The 21861-nt window shown below is 57.9% G+C and overlaps 1 protein-coding gene across 2 annotated transcripts in view; it reads left to right on the forward strand.

Moving 5' to 3' along the window:
* Positions 1-225: 225 nt before the first annotated feature.
* The window catches only part of BCAS4 (breast carcinoma amplified sequence 4), a 48534-nt gene continuing 26898 nt past the window's right edge, over positions 226-21861 (forward strand). Inside the window, exons 1-3 of one of the 2 annotated variants that reach the window (XM_036009966.1) lie at positions 226-494; positions 13801-13872; positions 21589-21690. In XM_036009966.1, the coding sequence (XP_035865859.1) occupies positions 315-494; positions 13801-13872; positions 21589-21690 (354 nt within the window). In that variant the 5' untranslated portion in view covers positions 226-314. The remainder of the gene's footprint in view (positions 495-13800; positions 13873-21588; positions 21691-21861) is intronic. The other variant, XM_028525047.2, reaches the window with a different exon arrangement.

Raw genomic sequence — 21861 nt, forward strand, 5'->3', positions numbered from 1 at the left:
AAAAAAAGAGGCGTTATTTGTGCCAGACCCTGTATGTTGAAATCACCTGGCGAACTTCAAAAATACCTACGCCCAGGTTTCCACCCGAGACTGTGTGTGGCCCGAATTTTTTGGAAATTTTATAAGAGCCCCAGGAGGTTGCGATCCGCGGGCGAGTTTGAGGATCTCTTGTTTACCAGGTGGTGCGAGGGCCGGGCGCAGTGAGCAACGCACGCCACTGGGTGGCGCTGCCCACTCGGCCGGCGCTTGGGAAGGCGTGGGCCGCAACCTCCGCAGGCGCACCTGACCTGCCTCCGCCAGGCGGGCCACGGGGCATGCAGTCGGCCGGGGGCGGGGCTCTGAGGCCGGGGTACGCTGACAGGCTCCCCGACAGCCTCCGCCAGCTTGACCCCACCGCGCTCCTGATGCTGCTTTTGGACGGCGACCGGCCGGAGCCTGTGCGCAGCGGGGCGCACGAGCTCGCGCTCTTCCTGACCCCCGAGCCTGGGGCCGAGGTAGAGGACAGGGGCCGGGAAGGGCGGGAGGCGTGTCTCGGGGGTTGAGGGGTTCGGGGCCCACGCGTCCTGGGCGAGAAGTGGATGGGTGCAGGCCCCCAGCGCGCTGGTACCCCGACCCAAACCGTCAGCTTCCCGGTAGCATCCTCTCGCACCCCGGAGGAAGCGCTCTGGGCCGAGAGAAGGGGCGCGAGGGTCCCCCTTTTCGAGGATCAGTGACTCCTTGGCGCTACCCAAATAGGCGCGTCAGGTCGCGCCGGCTTCCCCTTCCAGCTGACACCGCCCCCGGGGACCCAGACTGGGCTCCCATCCCCACCCGAGGCCCGCCAGCTTCGGCCCGGAGCTGCTGCCCTTTGCCTGGCTGGGCCCGGAGCTGCCCTTTGCCCTTTGCCCGGAGCTGCTGCCCTTTGCCCGGCTGGGGCAGGCCGACCCCCTGCCGGGTGCACGGAGCCGTTCGGCTCGGAGCTGTTTGTCGGGCGCCTGCGAGGCGGCGGACGGGCTGTGTCTGTGCAGGGACTCGCCCGGCCTCGGTCCCGTCTGTTGCTAGGAGGGAAAATACCTCGTCTCTGTCCTATTTTAAACGCACAGAATAAAAAGTAGATCTAAAACTAGACCCTTCTTCCAGCGGAAGCCAATCTGTTGACAGTGCCGTGAAAAAGTTACCCAAGTCCACAAGGAGTTATTTAGGTAGAACTAGAAATTCAGCTCATCCTCTTTTTAAGTCTCAAAAGCAGTGCAGAAGTATAGAAAATAAAGGATGAGCGCCCACTCCCTTTTGACTCCCGCCTGGACCCTAGTTCCCTGAGATAACTAACCATCAGGAAGAGTTTGCAAACATGTTTTAAAAAATGCATTTACAAAGGTGGGCATGCATATTAATAATAGTAAATGATTACTTTTTATAAAACCCCACCTGATACTGTAATACCGCTCTACAGCTTGCTTTTCTTTACTCAAAACAGTGCGGACAAATGGAGGGTGACCGCTAAGGATAAGGAACGGAAAGCTTCTTTGCAGGGTGATGGAAATATCCTGGAATTAGGGGTTATGGTTACACAACTTTGCGAATGTACCGAAAACCACTGAATTGCACATTCTTAAAAGGGTGAATTTTATGGTATCTGAATGCTATCTCAGGTTTTTAGAATAGCACGTCCAGCCCTGGTTGGCTTAGCTCAGTGGATTGAGCGCGGGCTGCAAACCAAAGTGTCACAGGTTCGATTCCCAGTCAGGGTACATGCCTGGGTTGCAGGCCACGACCCCCAGCAACCGCACATTGATGTTTCTCTCTCTCTCTTTCTCCCTCCCTTCCTTCTCTAAAAATAAATAAATAAAATCTTTTAAAAAATCCTTTTAGAATAGCATGTCCAATGGAAGTCTAGTCTGAGCCACAAATACACAAATATGAACCATCCACGTAATTTTCAATGTTCTAAGAGCCACATAATAAAGGAAAAAGAAACAGGTGCCATTACTTTTAATCATGTAAAATAACAGTATCATGCATCCAGTATATCATTTCAGCATGCCATCGATGTAAAAAACATTGAATGAGGTTGTTACATTCATTGTACTAAGTTTTTGAAACCAGGCTTTTAATCTAGAACTTACAACACATCTCAGTTGGGACCGGCCACATTGTAAGTGGTTCATAGTCATCTGCGGCCGGTGGCTTCCCCGGGAGCATGTGGGTCTGCGTCATTCTTCGGCTTCCTAGTATCCCGTGGTTAAATAACAGTCACTCCTGTTCCGTGGGCACGTGCCGTGCAGTGCTGTGCTGAACTCTGTTCGTGGCCCATGCGCTGCATGCTGGCCGGGACCCAGTGGCGAGCAGGTGGTTATGGTGATCACGGAATAAGGGACATCCTATGGGTGTACTGTGACTGATGATGACCCTTGCCCCCAGGGATGGGCATTTAGGGTGCCTACAGATTTTTACTGGTTTAAGTAACCTGAGTGTCTTTTCTGTCCCTTTTCTCCCTTGCTCTCAGCAGCAAGAGGTGCCCAGTGGCCAAACCCAAGCTCCATTTAGTTTCTAGTAGGGACAGCCTTCCAGAGGAACTATAAGAACTAACTGCATTTTCTCACGCAGGGCTCTCTCTGATGCCGACGCGGGCTGGCTCGCGCTCACTGGTGAGGGCCGTGACGGAGAGCCCAGCTCCCCGTAGCTCCGTGCAGCAGTAAACCCGCTTCCAGCGCCTGCTAAAGTTTATTTACCCCAAGCAGCAGACACTGTCGGAGGCATCGTGTGCAGCCTCTACTTAAAGCTGAATTCACGGGCAGGGCGCTGAGCTGAGGCTGTGTGCAGGTGGGCAGATGGGTGGGGCGAGGGAGGCCTGGTTTCGGAACAGGCCTGGGCAGCAGGTCCTCCCTGCCGCCTTCCCTCCGGCCCTTCTCCTGAGACTGCTCCTGGCTGTACATGGAGCTGCAGCAGTCTCAGAGCAGCCTGCTCCAGGCCTTGGGGTGTCCTGCAGTCCCTGGCGGTTCCTGGTGAACACCTTGAACCCCTCCCATGTGGCAGGCGCTGGGGATAGCACAGCAGTGAAACGCACAAGGGCCCTGCCCTTGTGGGACAGTAGAAACCTCTACATGTGACAGATGCCGTGGAGCATGTGACATGGGTGGTGGGGTAGTGGGTATCCGTGTTTCTGGGAGACAGGGGGTGGGGTCGGCCTCTCCGAGAAGGGCAGGACCTAGTGGTGACCGTGGAGGAAGGTGCAGGCAAGAGGAAGACCGGAGTTCCAGGACCCAGGAGAGTGAGGAGCAGAGGGACCCCGACGTTGACTGGGTGAGGTCAGGGAGGGCTCCCCGGAGGAAGCGTCATTTTAGGCTGAGCCCTGAAGCATGAATAGGAGTTGGCGGTGAGGGACTAGAACTTGTAGAGGCCCTGGGTGGGACAGAGCAGTGTCCGCTGGGACAGAGGGCAGCAGCTGGAAGGGAGCAGAGGGAGGTATGGCTACACAGAGGGAGGAGGGCAGGAGCAGGGCCTGGGACTCTGTCCTCTCTCACGGGACAGGACGCAGAGGCTTAGGGGGGACAGTGGGCTGAGACTGGTTGGCAGGGGAGCATTTTACTATTTCTGGGGTCCTGGGGCTTTTCTGTCCAACCAGCTCTTTTGTGTTGGACTTTGTCTCTTTTTCTGGTTTGAACTTCCTCTTTTGCGGGGAGTTTCGGGGGGTAGTGTCTTCGGAAAGCTGCTTCAAGGTGACCGGGAGAGATGTTCACCTCTTGGATGCCCTGTGACTTACAACAATGGATGGGGAGCTCAGGCTGCCCTCCCCCCGCAAATGGCCGAGTATGGACACCCCCACCCACGGGTGCATTTCTGAGCAGGCTCGTGCAGAATTCTGTTTGGCCCTCTGCTGGGACACAGGGCAGGCGTGGCCCCCAGGTGCGGTGAACGGCCCAGATGGAAGGTGGCGGAGGAAGCCAGTGCTTCCCCCCACGAGGGGGGCTTTACTCGGGTGAGCAGAGGATGAGGGCGGAGAGGCACCTGGGACCTTGGACCACATCTGGATTAGGTCAGGGACGGCAACTGGGGGCCCAGAGGCTGGGACTCCAGCACCTGCGTGTGATTGGTTCAGCCCAGAGAGGGTGTTTTCAACGGGGAATTTTCATTCAAACTGAAAAAAAAAATCAGAGTTTCAGGTTTATTTAACATCATGAACACTCTGATAATCCCAGGTCCATGTGTCCTCGTTGCAGCCCCCTGTGTGTTTGCCACAGTCCCCACTTTTCCCTATTGTCTCTCCCGTGCACCAAAGCTGGTATCAGTCACCATTTGGCCCTTACGCTTGAACTGTTGAATTTTTTTTGTTGTTGTCCTAAGAAGAAAGGGAACTATTTTACCAAAACATGTGTCTGGACTAAAGTAGGAAGACATGAACTAGCCAAAGATGCCCTTGAGTTTTAAGAAAAGTGTAGAAGAAGCTGCTTCTCTGTGGAAGCAAAGAATATTCTATTGAGTCCAACCTGCAAATGCCCATGGGACCCCCCCCCCCACACACACACACACGTGTCCTGTCCTGGTGACTTGCAGGTCCTCTCCGGGCATGCACACTTCACATGTTCAGATGAGAAAAGCCTGCGGGTAGAGCCGGACACAGTCACCTCCGTCTCAAGCTGTGGTTCTGTGCTAACGTGTTCCTGGGACCTTGATGGCAGAGGTGCTGTGTGCCAGGTGCACTCTGGGTACTCGGAGAGGCCGGTGAGACAGGTGCGGCGCCTGCTCGCAGATGGGCAGACTCGTGGTGATCAGAGCGACTACATGGTGGTAAATGCCACGAAGGAGACAGGTGAGGGCTGGGATGGAGATGCAGCGAGGACGGGAAGGGACTCCAGGGCAAAGGTCCGGCAGCATGTGCATGACCCGCAGCGGGGAGAAATGAGGAGGTGCTGAGCGGGGGGACCTCCGTGCTCCAGGGGAAGAGGGGGCAGGGCCGAGCCAGGGGCCACGGGTGTGGAGACTGGACCTGATTCTGGAGTCAAGGGCGGAGGCCCTGGTCGGGTGGGGCAGGGCGGCGGGAGGACAGGAGCCCGGGTGCAGATCTGGGCCCTGCAGTCAGTGCGTCTGGGCGCCCTGTCCCGTCTGGCGCAGCCGTGGTCGGGCTGGGTGAGAGAATCCACGGGGAATGCTCAGCACGCGGTCTGGCCCTCAGTGAGCAGTCTGGGAGCACGGGCCACGCTTGTCCATGTGTTCACCCTGCGGATGTGCGTTGAGCAGGTGCAGACACAGTGCCAGGCGTGCGTGGGGGGCACTTTCATCCTTAGGGGCTCTCAGGTGGAGCAGGTGGGAGGGTGCGGGCGGGCGCCTGGCGCACGCTGACGGCTCTGTGCAGTGTTTGGCGGTGGGCCATGTCAGCCCGTCCCCGGCGCCCAGTGCCACACATTTGCACCCACGAGCACGCACCCCCTGCAGGCCTGGACGTCCAGCGGCGACTTTCTGACCCACGCATCCAGGGCCAGCCGTAGATCCCAGTGTTCGGTTCACAGCTGCCAGGCACACGGTCCACGTGGAGCCACTGGCTGCCTCCAGCTGCCCCGGGGTCTGCAGGCGGAACCTTGGCCTGAGGGGTTCTAAACAAACACGTAAATGGGAGTTGTTTTGCTTTTGAAATAAGTTTTGTTTTGCAAAGAAAGAATGTGTGCAGGTGCCACAACATCCCAAGGCCCCAGCAGCCAGAGGGTGATGAGTGAGCCCCCGCCAGCTGGGGTCCGCACCCCCCGGCTGCTCTCTGCAGGGGCCACGCTGCTGTTCGGGTCTGCGTCCCCTTCCAAGGGGGCACGGCAGGCTCTCCCCTCCCCACTTCCCTGCCCCCCCCCCCCCCCCCCCCCCGCCCCGCATGGTGCTTTCTCACTCGGTATGTCACGGAGATCTCCCCAGGTGAGCACACAGAGAGCGGCCGATCATTTCGGCTGCTACACGGGGTGTCTTGGCCTGTCCAAATTACGATTTCGGTAACCGTTCCTCTACTAACGGGCCTTTAGGTGACGTGGAGTCTTTTGCTGTCACGAAGTCCGTCACAGTGAGTATCTCCACATACATCATCTTGCATTTCTGCAAATAAGTCTGTAGGATGCACACCAACGGGGGGAGTGATGGGTCCCAGGACACGTGCATTTCAAATTTTGGCCACTGCTGCCAAAGTAACCTTCTTAAGAAGTCGGGGGTCAGGGCAAGTGTCTGGTAGAGCAGTCAGCCCTGTCTGGACTCTCAGCCCTCAAGGTCAAGGGCTCTTCTGGGGCCCGGGTGGGAACTCTAGGTTGCCCTGCTTTGGGGGCCAGGGAGGAGGGAGTTTCATGTCCCCCGGTTCTAACCCAGGGCCCTGTGGGGAATCCCTTCATTCTGGCTCACCCCAGCCCAGCCCCGGGGGTCTTTCTGCCGCCACTTCAGCCCTTCCATCCCGTGCGCAGGGATGAGGCGGCTCTTCCTGCCGCCCGTCAGGCCGGCGCAGGGCGGGTACTGACCTCTGACGAACGACCTTTACTTTTGCTGCCATCGGAAGGGGCCACCATGTGCGCTTTGGGGGAAGCAGGGGTGACACGCCTAATTACGTGCCCTGGGTGTGGGCAGGTGCCTCGGCCACGGGGCTTGGTTCGTCTCCACCCGTCGTGAACGCCTGGCCCGGCCTGGCTGGAGGAAGCCCGGGGTGGCTGCAGAGCTCGCTGCCGAGCAAAAGCCGAAAACCCACCTGGAACTCCACGTGGCTGCAAGTGGGAGCCCTTGGGGGCTGGTACAGTGATGTGATTTTAAAAATTCTAAGTAGGTGCCAACTTCCCCAAAGTGGGAGTTTCACATAGAAATCCAAGTGTCTGGCCTCCCCCAAACCATTGTAGCAGAAGGTGCAGGACTCCGGTTGCGTGGCGGTCCTGTGCCCGGTCGGGCTGAGTGGACCTTGTGGTTGCCAGGAGGGGCCTCGAGCGCATGTGTGTGTGTGTGTGTGTGTGTGTGTGTGAGAGATAGAGAGTGTGTGAGTGTTTACAGCATTCCTGCCGTATAATTCACATACCATACAGTCCACACGCTGGAGGTGTACAATTCAGCAGCTTTTCGTGTATTCCAAGAGTTGCACAACCATCGACCACAATCGATGGACATTTTCTTTTTTTTTTTAAAGATTTTATTTATTTATTTTTAGAGAGGGAAGGGAGAGAGAGAGAGAAACATCAATGTGCAGTTGCTGGGGGTCATGGCCTGCAACCCAGGCATGTGCCCTGACTGGGAATCGAACCTGCGACACTTTGGTTCACAGCCCGAGCTCAATCCACTGAGCTATGCCAGCCAGGGCTAGAACATTTTCATTACCCCCCAAAGAAACCCTCGTTCCCCCCAGCTCTCACTCCCCCCAGCTCCCAGCAATCCACTCTCTGTCTCTACAGATTTGTCTTTTCTGGACGTTTCTTACGTGACTGTGTTTTACAGACACCAGTAGACCAGGGGTTGGGAGGCCCCGTGTAGCCTGTAGACGGGTGGGTTTGGCCGTCGGTGTTTTCAGACGTTTAGGTTGGTTTTGAACATTGTTGAGTTGGGAGAGTTTGCATGAACGTCCGGGCCACCGTTGGTCTGGGACAGAACAGGTTCGGCACCTCCCCCCCTGGAGCAGTCTGCTGGGGCCAAGGAGTGGCCACCCTCTTTAGATGCCACCGTCCCCACCCCTCCCCGGTGTCCCCCTGCCTGGGGTGTCACCTGCCCCTTGTCCCGCTGGTGCTGCGGGGTTTCGCAGAGAAAAGTGGAATGTCCCTGTACAAAGCAGGACGTGGGAATCAAGCGGTGTGCTGACAATGATCCTCCAGCACAGCCCACTTGCCTTGCCTTCTTTCCTGCCCGGTTTCCAGGGCCCTCTGAGTTGGGGCACCCTCATCTCGTCCCAGTGCCCGTCATCTCTTCCATGGGAGAGCATCGCGCTGAGAGTGACCCGGAGAAAGGTGTTCGTTGACCCTCTTCAGCTTCCATGTCGAGACGATAGAGTCTGAGGGTGGTTTTCCTGCCATTTCCAGATGAGGAAACTGGGGGCATGGAGATAGTCAGAGATGATAAGACCAGGCAGCAGTCTCGGCTGCTGTCCTCGGGCGGGGACCCCACCAGCAGAATGCGCTCCTTCCCCCCGCCCTTGCTCATTTTTCCTCCCTCCTCCCTCCTCCCTTTCCTCCTGGCAGCGCCTACTCGTGGAGCCCTGTACGGGCGGCCAGCGCCAGGTAATGGTTCAGAAGAACCACCTGAGCGGTTCTGCTCCCGCAGTGTTGGCTGAGCCTGCTCACGGGGCCGCATCCAGTGGCAGCCTGGCCACACACCAGGAGGGCCAGCGGGGCCTCACTTCCATGTGAGCACGGGTGGTCTCAGCTGGGACATCCCAGTCCCCACCCCCCTGCCCCCCCCCATGTAGCCTCCCCAGCAGAGTGCCTGGGCTTCCTCATGGGGCCGTTGTCCTCCAAGAGGGAGACTCAGATACTGCAGAGTCCCCTGAGGCCCAGACCCAGAAGTCACAGAGCATCGCTTCTGCCACCTCCCACCCGTCCAAGCAAGCCGCGGGCCGGGCCAGCTGCAGGGCTGGGCAGGGGCTGATCCCGCCTCTTCCTGGGCGAAGTCGTCCTGCACGAAGGCACGTAGGGTGGGGGGCAGGTGGAGGGCCAGCTTTAGAAACGCAAGCACCTACTGTGTGCCAGGCATTGACCTAGGCTCTGGGAATACAAAGGGGAGTGAAAGAGACCAGCACGCTGCCCGCCAGGACCTTTCACTCCAGGGAGGGGAAATGGCGAGAAACCAGTGAAATCTAGAGCGCGGTGGTGGTAACACTGACGAGGAGGAGTCGGCTGCGGCAGGACAGGAAGTGGTCGGGAGTGGCAAGGTCAGAAGAGGCCTCACTGAGGGGCGACGTCTGAGCCGAGGAAGCTCGGAACGAGCTTTGCCAGTAAAGGGAACAGCAGGTGCAGAGGCCCTGGGGTGAGGACGTGGCCGGTGGGGTGGGCTTGGAGAGGAGGCAGAGGGAAAGGGGGCTGCTGTATCTGGCATGACTAAGTGAGGTGGAGAACAGGAGAGAATTTTAAAAAGTTAAAACATAATTCACATAACCTAAAATTGACCCTTGTAAAGTGCATAATTCAGTGTTTTTTAGCATTTTCACTATGTTGTACAAACACCAGCGGGACCTGATCCCAGAACATTTCTGTCCCCCAGAAAAAAAGCCCCAGAACCAGCAGCAGCCCTTCCCTGCACCCCCGCCCTCTCGTTTCCCCGGGGGCGGCCAGCGCCGCTGTCCTCACTGTCTCTGTGGGCCTGTCGCTGCTGGGCACTCCCATCGAAGGGGTCACGTACCACGTGACTTCGGGGTCCGGCTGCCTCCACTCAGCGCGTCTCCAGGGGCCACCCCCCCGGCGTGGCGTGGGTTGGAACATCACTCCTCTCTGTGGCTGGAGAGTGTTCCCCTGGGCAGACGGGCCACATTCTGTCCATTCCAGCACGGACGGGAGTCACTTCTGTCTCTTGGCCACGATGAACTGTGGACAGGTCTTTGTCACGGCGTACGTCTTGGATGCGTGTGCGTATCCTTCCGTGTGTGTTGCCGGGTACTCTACGTGTACCCGTTGGGAGAGCTGCCAGGCCGGTTTCCAAAGCCACTGCACAGTTTCACGTCCCCACCGGCCGTAGGTGACAGTTTCAGTTGCCCCACATCCTCACCAGCACTGTCACTTTCCATTCTCGTGGGTGTGGCCGTGCTGGTGGCTGCGAAGCGCCGCAGGGGGAGATCTGGAGCCGTGGAGGGCGTCGGTTTGAACAGGGTCTCGCAGGGGAGCGGACTGGGAGGGAGCAGAGGAGGAAGCGGGGGGTGGTGAGCAGGGTCCCGCACTCCTCCCAGCGAGAGAGGACAGTACCAGGTGCCGGGGCGGTGGTGCAGGAGCGGGGAGAAGTGGATGCATCTGGGGTGCATTTTTCAGGCAGAACCGAGAGGATGTGCGTGCAGGTTGGATGGGATGAGGGGTGAGAAGATGCCCCAGGTGTCCGGCTGGAGCAACTGGACAGTGGCCACGTGTTGGGTTGGAGAAGGCAGTGCGTTGAGGGTCTCTCCATGTTTTCTTGTGCCGCTCCCTTGGTGGGCAGCGGCAAACCCCCTTTCTTCCTTTTCTTTCTTCTTCTTTTTTTTTTTACCAGCTGGGAAGTTTTGATTGACACTTTGGTAGAGGAGAGGGATGTGGAAGAAGAAAGCACATGCCATAATTCACATGTGTTAAAAAAAAAAAAGTGTCCCTGGCCGTGCCCTGAGTGTTACTGGAAGCCAGCCATTTGCGCCCCTCCCCTCGGAGCGGGACGGCTCGTGCCCGGAGAGTTGCAGAGGACGGCGGGGGCATTTGTCCTGGTTGCGGGCTGGTTGGAAGGGTGTGTGGGCTGCAGCCTGCAGGGCTCTGGTGTCTGAGGAGACCGAGGGGATTGTCTGGAGAGAACATTGTCCCGTGAATGATTCGTGGGCATGGCGGGGTGGCCACGCCTGAGCCCCTTCGTGTGGGCTGGGGATGTCTTGGGGCTTGTCCCTCCCTCGGATCCCACCCTCTGGGCTCACTCCTACCGCAGGCATGGCCCTGAGACCACAGCTGATGGGGAGCAATGGGGGGTCGCACTTTCCCCTGCCCCGGGAGCACTTGGGTGGTTACAGACTTCAGCTCCGCCGTCAGAGCGCTCAGGGTCAGATCTGGCTGCCGTATGTAGGAGCTGTGTGACCTTGAGCTTTGGGGTCCTTTGTTTCTCAGTCTGTAGTGGCGTTTCCAGCACCTGCTGCATGGAGTCCTCCTGAGGCTCAGGTGCAGGCGTCCGTGTGGCCACTGGCTCTTGTGTTTGTGAGAGAGCTGCAGAAGGCACCTGCTGCTTGGCGGCACTCCCGTTAGAGGGTTTAGCCGCCTTTATTCTTGCAGGTGAACCTCCCAACAGCCCTGCCTGGTGGCAGTTCCTGTCCCTGGGGGAGCCACCAAAATGCAGACATTGTGCCCTTGGGGTAGGGTCACATGTCTGGCAAGAGAGGAGACAGGATTTGAACCCAGGACCCACTCACTTCCTTTCTGCACATGCGGGGATAGGTTGCAATGTGCTTCCTGTGAGCAAAGAGCCTCAGGCCGCTGGTCCAGCTGGGGCGGGTCCACGCCTGTGCTCCGAGGAGGGGGGGTCTCCCGCCCGGCCCCCATCTCATCCCATCTCGCTTGCCTCCCTCCCCATCAGAAGGAACCGTCAAACCCTCTCCCATCTGCTTTCTCCCTCCGTGCCTTAAAGCTTTATTTTTTTTAACCATGATTTTGGGGGAGAACTTCCTGTGTGTTTCCCCCCTCCGCCGAGGTTGCCTCCCCCCGTAGAGCCTCCTCCCCCGTTCAGGCACAGAAATAGTCCCAGCTGTGAGATGAAGGTTCCAGAGCTTAAAATTGCAACTGGGGGCTATTTATACTGCAGCCGGAAAGATGCCTCTTCGCACGGCCGTTGTACTTTGTTGTGGTGGCGACAGCCCCAGCCCTCGCTGCAAGCCGCTGGCTCTGGCACTGTGTAAACAGTTCTCCGGGGACAAGTGGGCGGTGAGGGAGCCTTCAGGTGGGGAGGGGGCGGGGGGGCGGAGCCAGGCCTGCCCAGAAACGCCTGGGGTCGCCTCCCAGGGGCAGAATGATGTGACCTGGGAAGCCAGAGAAAGAGGTTTGCATTCTAGGTGAAGGTTCTTTCTAGATGCCTGGTGATTAAAACAATGAACAAAGAAAAAAACCCCAGGTATTTTATAAGTCGTGAAGGTTGTACGTACTAAGTGGGGGAAGGTTCAAACGGATCCTTACACAGGTGGTGAAAGCAGGGGTTACGAACGCGCAGACCCTTTCCCCACTCGTGTTTGGGTTGGCACACGGAGCGTTAAAAAAATTATTTATTTTGAATTTGTGCCACTGTTTAAAAATTGGGACATGTACCATACAATGAGGATGGCTGGTCTCTTGGAAACTGGGGGGCTCTGGCACCCCCGGGCCTGTTTCCTGACGGCGGCTGGTGGCCGGCCGCTCGGGCACCTTGGAGTCACCACCACACCCAGCGGCCGCTCCTCGCTCTCGCGTCCTGATGGCTCGAGTCCGGGACCCTTCAAAAACCGTGAAACCTTCCCGTCGCCCTGGCAGCCCCTCCAGTCCCCACTCTGCAGGGACAAGGGAACACGATGAACAGGGCTTCCGAAGAAACGACAGGATTCCCAGAGAAATTTGGTTTTCTGGTCAACAATGAGTAGCACTTTAGTGCACGTGCATCCCCTGACTAGTCTCGGGTCAGCACGCACGGGTCAGCACGCACCGCAGGCCTCCGTCTGCTGGCCACACGCGTGTCTCGGTGCTCATACAGGGTTAGGCTCGCGTCCTGCGTCTTCTGCAACTCCTGTTTCCTCTCCGGGGTGTTTCCTTCTTGCCTTCTTTTTAAAATTTTATTTATTTTTAAAGATTTTACTTATTTATTTATTTTAGAGAGGGGGGAGGGAGGGAGAAAGAGAGGGAGAGAAACATCAATGTGTGCTTGCCTCTCCTGCACCTCCCACCAGGGACCTGGCCCACAACCCAGGCATGTGCCCTGACTGGGAATCGAACCAGCGACCCTTTAGTTCACAGGCCCATGCTCAATCCACTGAGCTGCACCAGCCAGGGCTCAAGTTTTACTTATTGATTTGAGAGAGACAGAGAAATGGGAAGGGAGAAAATGACAGAGACATATCAGTTTGTTGTTCCACTTATTTATGCACTCATTGGTTGCTTCTTGTATGCACCCTGACTGGGGATTGAACCCACAACCTTGGTGAATCAGAATGATGCTCTAATCTAACCAAATGAGCTACCCGGCCAGGGCTCTCCAGGGTGTTTCTCAGAGGGCCTTTCTTGAGGTTCATAAGAGCAGACTTTGAGGCTGTGGACTCAAACATCCGGGGGAATCCTGGCCCCACCACAGGCTAGCTGGGCAACCTCCAGCAGGCTGCCTCGCCTCTCTGAGCCTCGGTTTGCCCATCTGAACAATGGGGATGATAAGGGTAGAGTTGTTTCCTGTTGGTGTTCCCTCCCTCCCTCCCTCCCTCCCCCTTTTTTTTTTTTTTTGCCACTATACCCCATCATTAAAGTGTCTATAATGAAAAAGAAGGAAAATACCAAGTATTGCAAAGTCTCATCATTGCTCACAAGAGTCTAAACTGGTACCATCTCTTTGGAAAACTGATGGTACTAGTATGATCCAGCAATTCAGTCTCCAGGTATGTACGTCAAAATGTGTGTGCATTCACCAAAAGACATGCTTGAGAATATTTATAGTAATCCTTATTCATACTGACCCTAAAGAGGAAAATATCCAAATGTATCAAAAGTGGAACGGATAAAAAATGTGGGATGTTCATGACACGTGTAACTGTATTACAGTGACAATGAATAAGCAACTATATACAACACGGTGGGCGAATCTCACAAATCCGATTTTGAGCAGAACACATGAGGTGTCACTGTGATCTTATATAACGTGAAGTTCAAAAACAAGCAACAGTGACTTCTGGGATAGAACTGGTGGTCACCTGTTGGTGTTCCTGTCATGTCTTTGGAAAGCCGCATAGAGGGGCTGGTCGCGGGCTTGAACCGGTCCCCGGGTGTCAAGGTCGTTGCCCGCTTGTCGCCGTTTCAGAGCGAGGCTACGAGAGGCTTTGCAAAGGGAAGGGAGGCCTGGAGGGAACTCGGCAGATATTCTAAGATTTAGTTGCTTTTTTTATTTTTTTTAATTGAAGGGCGTTTGTCTCCCTGGAAACCACTCGCTAATCCCCAGGATATGGTCTCCTTGCAGGCGAAGGAGGTGGAGGAGTCCATCGAGGGGCTGCTCCTGAGGCTGGAGGAGTTCTGCGCTCTGGCCGACATGGTGAGCTTCTCCCCGGAGGGGTGGGTTGAGACCCAGGCCCAGCGCCCGCCCTTCCTGGGAAGGGGGGGCATGATCCGGGGAACCCTCTCTGGGTGGGGATCTAGCCACCCGAAGGAGAGGGATGGGGCGGCGGGAGCACTTCGCCTGCCACTGTCTCCCACTCCCAAGCCCAAGGCGTCCTCGGGCAGCCATCTTGGCCACAGCCTTCCCCCCAGATGGCTCTCACTCCACGGAGGAGCCAGGCGCGGGCCACCAGGTGGCACTCTCGGGCGCCGCTGCGGGGAGCCGTGCGGCGGGATGCTAGGACTATATTTAACTTCCCTCGGCTCTGCTCTGCGCAGTCGGCCTGGCCGGGCGAACATGGAGCCGGCCAGGAAATGGCTCCAGGCCTGGGAGGCCTGGGAGGCCTGGGAGGGGCCGGCTGCCCAGGCTGCAGCCTGTGGCGGGGTGGGCATCGTCGGGTTCTTCCCCGAATCCTGTTGCTCTCTCCACTGTAGCCTCCTACCCTGTTCTTGTTTTTGATTTTTGGTTACTTGGGTCTTTCTGGATCCAGTCCCCTTGGCTGGGTGGGGCAGAACACGGACGTGGTAACTCAGGCCCAGAGAAAAGCTTGCCCCTCCACGTGGTGTAGAAATCTCTAGATCCTAGTGTCCCCAGGGCTGTAGCTGCCGGCAGGGGGGAGGCCCCAAGCAGCAGTGATAGAACCTTCTGGAAGTTCCCAAGCTTATTAAAGGCAAAGCAGCACCCGGAGATGGAGGCTTCTGCCAGGAAGCTGAGAGGCTGGAGTTCTGAGTTCCCTGCCCGTCTCTGGAGCTGGGGCAACCCGCTGGGCCTGGTTGGGCCAATTTGTGCCCCCAAGAAGCCAGGTCTGTGGGAGCCCAAGGCAGCGACAGGGACAGCAGCCCTGACCTTGACTCAGCATGTACTTTGTGCCTGGCACCCGTGTCATCTCACATCCCCTAGAAGCAGCCCAGCGTGACGGGCGCCACGCCGTCCCCTTCACGCAACAGGCCCGCCTGGCGCCAGGCCGGGGGCACTGCAGCGAACGGACAGCGGAGTTCCCATAAGGACCTGTGTGTGCTTCTCCTGAGAGCCAATGTCTTAGTTCGGGCGGGGGCTCGGCTGGGGGCTGGGCAGCGAGACGGTCTGTGAACGGCCGGACAGTTCCTTCTTCCTCACCAGACACTGCACACCTTCTGGGCCTGGGTCCCGTGGGAGTCTGAGGGTGCAGAGTCCAGCCGGGTTGTGTCCCCCGTGAGCCCCCAGTCTATCCGTGGAGCCGAATTTCTGCTGAGGCCACTGCCACTGAGGACAGAAATGTTGTCACAGCAGCGTGCTCAGGGGCAGAGGGAGGCTGCAGAGGTTTTGAAAGGAGAAGGAGGGTCTAGGAGGAACTGGGCACGTAATCCTAAGACTTAGTTTGCTTTAAAAAAAAAAAAAAAGAAGAAGAGCAGAGGCGTTAATTCTGCCTGGGAAATTGGAAAGGCTTCGCAGGACAGGCGGTGACTAATTTGGGGGCTTGAAGGAGCAACAGAAGGAATTCGGCCACTGGGGACAGTGGGCGTCGGCAGAAGGACTGACCTGTGGGCGCTGTGTACGTGGGCAGGGAGGGGGCGAATTTGGAAGGTGCTGTGGGTGTGGACTGGTGACCCAGAGACATTTTTGTGGACAAGGCCTAGCCCATCCCCCTCCTGTGAAAGGGGGCCCGCTGACCATTCCAGAGGACAGTTGTGGGTGGGGGTCAGCTTGGGCAGGTGGGCAGGGACCCAGGCCACGCTTGCCTGGAAAACCGTGCAGGCTCCTTGTGCTGTGAAGTCCGTGTCTGGGGTGCAGGGCACCCCAAGACCGCAGGCTACCCGGGGGAGCTCCTCTCCAGACTCAGAGCCCGGAGACGCACGTACGCAGAGATTCTCAAACAAGGTCACCCAGGTGACCTCCAGGCCCCACCCTGCCTGTGGAGATATCAGAGATGTGTCTGGGTGGGGGGAAGGAACGCGCTGCTGACATTTATGGAATGTCATACAAAAAATCCGGATTTCTGGCTTTTCTTAGGAAAACGAAGGTTGGCTGCCCCTCCCACCTGGCCAGCATCAGCTAGAGCCACGTAGTGGCTCTCCCTGTGACAGCTCGCCGCTGTCCCCACCGCCCCCCGTGGGAGCCTCCCTGACTCCACAGCCCCCTGCCAGGCACGACCATCAGTTGCTGGTGTGTTTCAAGGTCAAGGACGTTTCTCTGCTTGGGCCCTACTGAAAGCGAGCGAATAAAACCTGGGCCAGCAGGGCCCCGTGTTTCAAGAAATGGGAGAGCATGCACTTCCCGTGGACGTGAAAATGATTTCAGTGTGTTTACGTGCAAACAAGCGTGTCTGCACTGATAGGATATGCCTAGCGTGCACGCCTGTGGCACCTGGAGGCGCTTGGAGTTCGTACCCCCACGTCAATGCTCTGTGCTGACGCGGTTTAGATCAGGGGTCCGCTGGGCCCCAGCAGCTGGTGCCTCGTGGGTCTCCATCCAGTGTCTTGAACTTCATGGCCCTGGGGGAGGTGTCCAGCTCTCAGCTCTGGCCCAGACCCCATTTCTCTCTTGATCTAAGCTACAGGTGAGTGGGGACTTCTGGGGGCAGGCGACGTCATCCCGTGGACCGCTGTCTGGATCCCCACCTTGGCGTTTGGAAACACTGATTGAGTTAGAGGCCTGAGAGACGCCAGGCTCCTGGGTACCTGGTCCAGAGAGCAGCCGCGCCATTTCTGATAAAAATCAGGCTTTTTGAAGTGAGAGGCCGGCTTCCTGTCTGACGCATTGACTCCTCTGCTGGCTTGTCCTTGGTCACTCGCTGAGACTGGACTTCGCCACCCTGTGCCCGTGACCCGTTTTGACCTTAGATATAGTGCCAGTTGCTGCCACTTCAAGCTCTGAGTCTTCTCACGGTGGGGCGTGGGGCACAGCGCGTCACCTCTCCGTACCTTTATTTCCTCCTCTGTAAAATCAAGATAATGGTCCTGATGATCTGTTGCTACGTTGAACTATCCCGGAACTTAGTGGTGTAAGGCAACAACCCGTTTAGGGTGTGGGTCTGAGCCCCGTGGCACCTGCTGGGCCGGGGATGCCCAAGGTGGCGCCTTCCCTCGCTGGTCAGATGTCGGGGCTGGGAGGGTGGCGTCGCTGGGGGCTGGGCGGCCCAGCTGTTCTCCGTCAGCCCTGCACGTGGCTCGCCTGGACGGCCTCCCCGCACGGCGGCCTGGCCCCCAGACCCCCAGAGCGGGCGTTCCGACCGACAGGAAGCAGAAGATGCCAGTCTCTGGAGGCCTGTGTGTGGAAATGGACACAGCGTCACTTCTGTTGTATTTCTTTCTTTCTTTTTTCTTTGGTCAAAGCAGCCACATACCTCACCCCTATCCAAGGGGAAAGGACGCAGGCCCGCCCCCTTCCTGGAGGGAATGTCAGGAACTCGTGGGCACCTTGAACCCTCTCCGAGTGGCGTCCGTGTCCAGAGGGTACCACGAGGAACACCCGAGGCGGGACGTACGCTCTCCCTCCACCCGAGCGGCCGGAGCGAGGAGCACAGGCAGCAGCGCGTGCAGACAGGGATGCGGTCCAGCGGGAGCTCTGGTTCGTCTGCTGGTGGAAACACAGACGGCTCAGCCCCCCTGGGAAATCGTCCGGGGGGTCTTACAGAGTCCAACATACACTCGCCCTGTATCCCAGCAGTTCTCACCCTAGACAGTCGCCCAAGAGAAGCAAAGACAGGTGTCCACAAAGACGCGAACACAAGGGTCCCTAGCAGCTTGGTCCGTGGCACCCTTCACCAGGAACAGCCCCCATGCGCCTCGGCGTAGCAGTGGGAGAGGCGGTGGTCATGCGTTCCCACGCAGCCACGGGAGGGAGTGAACGGCGGCGGGATGACTCTCAGACGCGGTGCCGAGCGAAGGAAGCCGCCCACGAGAACCCATTCTACAAGGTTCCTTTAACGTGAAGTTCAAAAACACGCAAGTCTGTCCTGGCCGGGTGGCTCAGTTAATTGGAGCGTCGTGCTGTACACCAGGAGGTCGCAGGTTCAATCCCCAGTCGGGGCATGTGGGAGAGGCAACTGATCGATGTTCCTCTCACTCTTGTCCTTCCTCTCCCTCTAAAATCAATAACCATTGCTCGGGTGAGGATTTAAACAATAAAAGGCAAAGCTCAGTAACAGTGACGGGAGTCAGAGAGTGGTGAGCGCTGGGAGGGTGCCATGCCCGGGGGGTGGCCCGGCGGAGCCTCCTGGGGTGACGGGGCGTGGCATGTGCGCTGCCGCAGGGGGAGGCCACACAGGCACACACACGCGTGTGCAGATCGATGGAGCTGTCCAGTCGGGCTTGGGCACGGTAGCGTGATTTGCACTCAGTTAAAAATAATTGCTTAGCACGCTGCCTGCCGTGTACTAAGTGACCCTGACCCGGCTGCTACCAAGGCTGTCGCCGCCCCTGTCAGAGCCCCAGAGGGCGGTGAGCACCGGGGAGGTTATATACAGACTGGGGTTGGTACGGTCTCCCGGCTCAGCGCCCGCGGGGGTGTGGGCGGCACGGCCAGGCCCCCTGAAACCGCGGCGGCCTCGGGCCCACCTCCTGGCAGGCAGCAGGCTCTTCCTTCGCTCGCATAAATGGAGAAAATTTCCTGTTGGCCTCCGCCCAGCAGTTGCATTTGGCATTGGTGTGTGTTCCTGGGTCAAGTGCATTTGGCTTTCCTTCCTGGGGGCCCTGAATCATCCAGGACAGCCGTCTCTGCTCTGTGATAACCCCACCTCCGCTGCCCAGACTTCGGGGCTCTGGGGGCCAGCCGTGGGGGAGGGGGGAACAGGCTGGGGAGGGGGCGGCGAGGGCCTGCCAGGCCCCCAGCCCAATAAACCTGGCTGGGGGGGCGGGGCTTGTCCTGGCAGGGGCTCCAAAAGTCTTGAGTTCTCACCGACACCTCTTCGCTCTTCGCAGCAACGTGCAAAACACGCAAACGCAGACATGTGTGACGACGTGATGATGTGCCAGGGGGTGGGCGTGCGACCAGAAATGGGTCTCTTTCCTTGGACTCCCCTGGAAGAAGAAAAGTGCACAGTGTGCCCATGGACACCATGCCAGGGAGACACTAGGGAGTGGTGGGGACTGCAGTTAACCAAAGGGGGCAGCTGCCACCCAGCTCTAGCTGCTTGTTGCCGTGTGGCACTTGGCCTCTGTGTGGCCTGGTGTTCGGCAGCCAGAAGTCTGGGTTTCTAGGGGAAAAGTCTTCATTGTACCTCTTGGCACCTAACTTGGTTGTGCTTTCCTTCTTGTTATTTGCTTTTTTGGAGGCATGATGCGGGCTGGCTCTGCAGGGATACTGTGTGGGTAGGACATGTGGGTGGGTCTCCTGTGTTGGGGGTGGCTGCAGACCTGCCGGGACTGGAGTCTCCCGTCGCCCACTTAGTAGCGCTGTGGCCCTGGGCCGGCTCCTTGAACTTCCCCTTTGTCTCAGCTCCATCCCCTATAAAGTAACATTGAAGGTCAAACAGTTCCCCTTCTGGAGGTCTGTTTCCCCTGAAGACCACCCTCTACTTTCCCCTGAGGACGCAGCCTGCCCCCGGGGCAGGTATGGATCTTCCCTATCACCTGCAGTTTCCTAGGGAAGTGCCCTCAGGGAGGGGCCTTGGGCGTGGCCACAGACCCCCCTGCTCCCTGGTTCCCCGGCATTCAGAGCAGGCAGGGGTGCTCCCTGACTCTCCATCCACAGTGGTCCCCTCGCCCCTGTAGGTTGCCGCGACCCATTCCTCCTGATTCTCACATGCGGCCCCAGTAAGTTTCTTTAGGAATAAATGAAAAGAGCAGGTTGCGTTCTGACCTTGCCGTGAGCTATGTGCTCTGGGCTTCCGTCTGCAGATCCGGCCTTGGGGAGAGAAGGGCGTATCTAGGACTTGCCCCCGTCTCGGCCTGCAGGAGCCAGGCCGCCTGTGGACTGGAGCGCAGGGGATGAGACAGGCATCAGGGAGGGCCGGCGACTGTGGCAGCCAGAGCTGATGGCCCGCCTCGGGGGAGCAGCCTCCCATGCCGGGGGGGGGGGGGGGGGGGGTGAGGTGACACATAGGCCCCGTGTGGCTACAGCTGCTGATTCTCAAGAGAGCGTGCGCATCCAAACTTAACCACTTCAGTAGTTTTTAAGTCGTCTGTATGTGCTTTGTTGTGGAATAGTTTCAGATTTACAGAGAAGTTGCAGAGGTAATACATAGAGTTCCCCCCCACCCTTTGTTAACATCTCCCATCACCACGTACCTTTGTTGAAACTAAAAAACCAACCCTTGTCCTGCCCTGACCAGTGTGGCTCCGTGGATGGGGCATCATCCTGCAAAGTGAAAGGTCGCTGGTTCGATTCCTGGTCAGGGCACATGCCTGGGTTGCAGGGTCTCTCCCTGGTCAGGGTGTGCAGGAGAGGCAACCGATGGACGTTTCTCCCTCACATCAGTGTTTCTCTCCCTGTCTCCACCTCTCTCTAAAAATAAATAAATCTTAAAAAAAAAGATGAAAAACCATTTAGTGATCTGTTGCTACCCACAAAACGCCACACTTGATTTCGATTTCACCAGTTTCCCTTGGCGTCCCACTCCTGTCCCAGGCCCTGTCCCCACCCCCCAGAGACCCCATCCCCTCCTGTTCTTGCGTCTCCTGAGTCCCCGGCTGGCTGTCTCTGAGGAGCGGGGACCCGCGAGGACCGTGTCAGAAGCTGCCTGCACACTCCATGCCAGACCCTCTGCTAAACGTGCTCACAGCACTCCAAGGAGCAAGGGCCGTCATCATCGCTGCAGGGAAGCAGAGGAGGGCTCAGAGAGGCACAGTGACTTCCCCAGGGTCACACAGCTCACGCTGGGTGGAGCTGAGTTTGAACTCCAATCCGAGTCCCCAGTCCAGCTCCCAGAGTGCCCGCCGGTGTTTCTCCGACTGTCCCCAGACACCCACTCCAGCAGAGCCTTGGAGCCTGGCCGAAAACACAGACGAACCAGACCAGACTCGGAGGGGCCTGGGAACCAGCATTTGGCCGGCTTCCCTCCGGGGATTTGGACGTCTCGTAGCACCCGAGAGCCAGGCACGTCCGGCCCGTCTGCGTGCCGAGGACACGGCGATGTGGACACGGGGTTTCTCTCTCACACACCGAAGGGCTGGGCTCGGTCCTCGCCTCCTGAGGAAGACGGGGGCCTGAGTGTGCAATGTCAGTGAGCGAGGGAGGGCAGGGGCTTCGTGAGGTTCACAGTCACCTTGGGGGTCCTTCTAAGCGAAGGAATCGAACATGAAATGAGGTGCATGGTGCACGGGAAACAGCACCGGCTCTGCCCATACGAGGCACCTGGCCTAAGCTGTGTGTTCCGTTAACATCATTACTGTTAATGATTAACTCGTTAGCGTTGTTAATTCCAGGGCAGTGAGAACTCAGCTCACCTCGACTGCAGTTTAGGGATCTGGTGATGGGTGAGGAAATGAAAGAATTTTGTTTGGGGCTGGTGGTGGTGGTGGTTTGGCGGGGAAAACGATTCATCTGCAGTCCGGTGAATAATCCCTGGCTGGGTCTGGGTCCCGGGAGGTGGCCGGGTTGGTCCCCACCCGGGACACTGGGCAGGTGCCACTCAGCGTCTCGGCCACCACCAGCTCGGGCCCAGCTGATCCCAGAGGCTGGCGGGAGGACGCAGTGACAGGGCGGGGGGCCTGAGGAGCTGTTTTGTCCTTGCAGATCAGGAGCGACACTTCACAGATCTTGGAGGAAGACATCCCTCTCCTGAAGGCCAAGGTGACGGAAGTCCGTGGCATCTACACCAAAGTGGACCGGCTGGAGGTGTGTCCAGGACAATGAGCTGCTCGGTGGGATCCGGGGGCTTGTTCTGGCTCTTCCGTCCTGTCTTCCGAGATACCGGCCTGGCCTCGAGGCAGGGCGTGGGGGCCTGCACTCACCTGGTGCTTAAAAAACGTGACACAGCCAATTTAGAGACAGTGTCCTAGTTAAAAA

The sequence above is a fragment of the Phyllostomus discolor genome, chromosome 9 (assembly GCF_004126475.2).
Source record: "Phyllostomus discolor isolate MPI-MPIP mPhyDis1 chromosome 9, mPhyDis1.pri.v3, whole genome shotgun sequence".
Taxonomy (NCBI): domain Eukaryota; kingdom Metazoa; phylum Chordata; class Mammalia; order Chiroptera; family Phyllostomidae; genus Phyllostomus; species Phyllostomus discolor.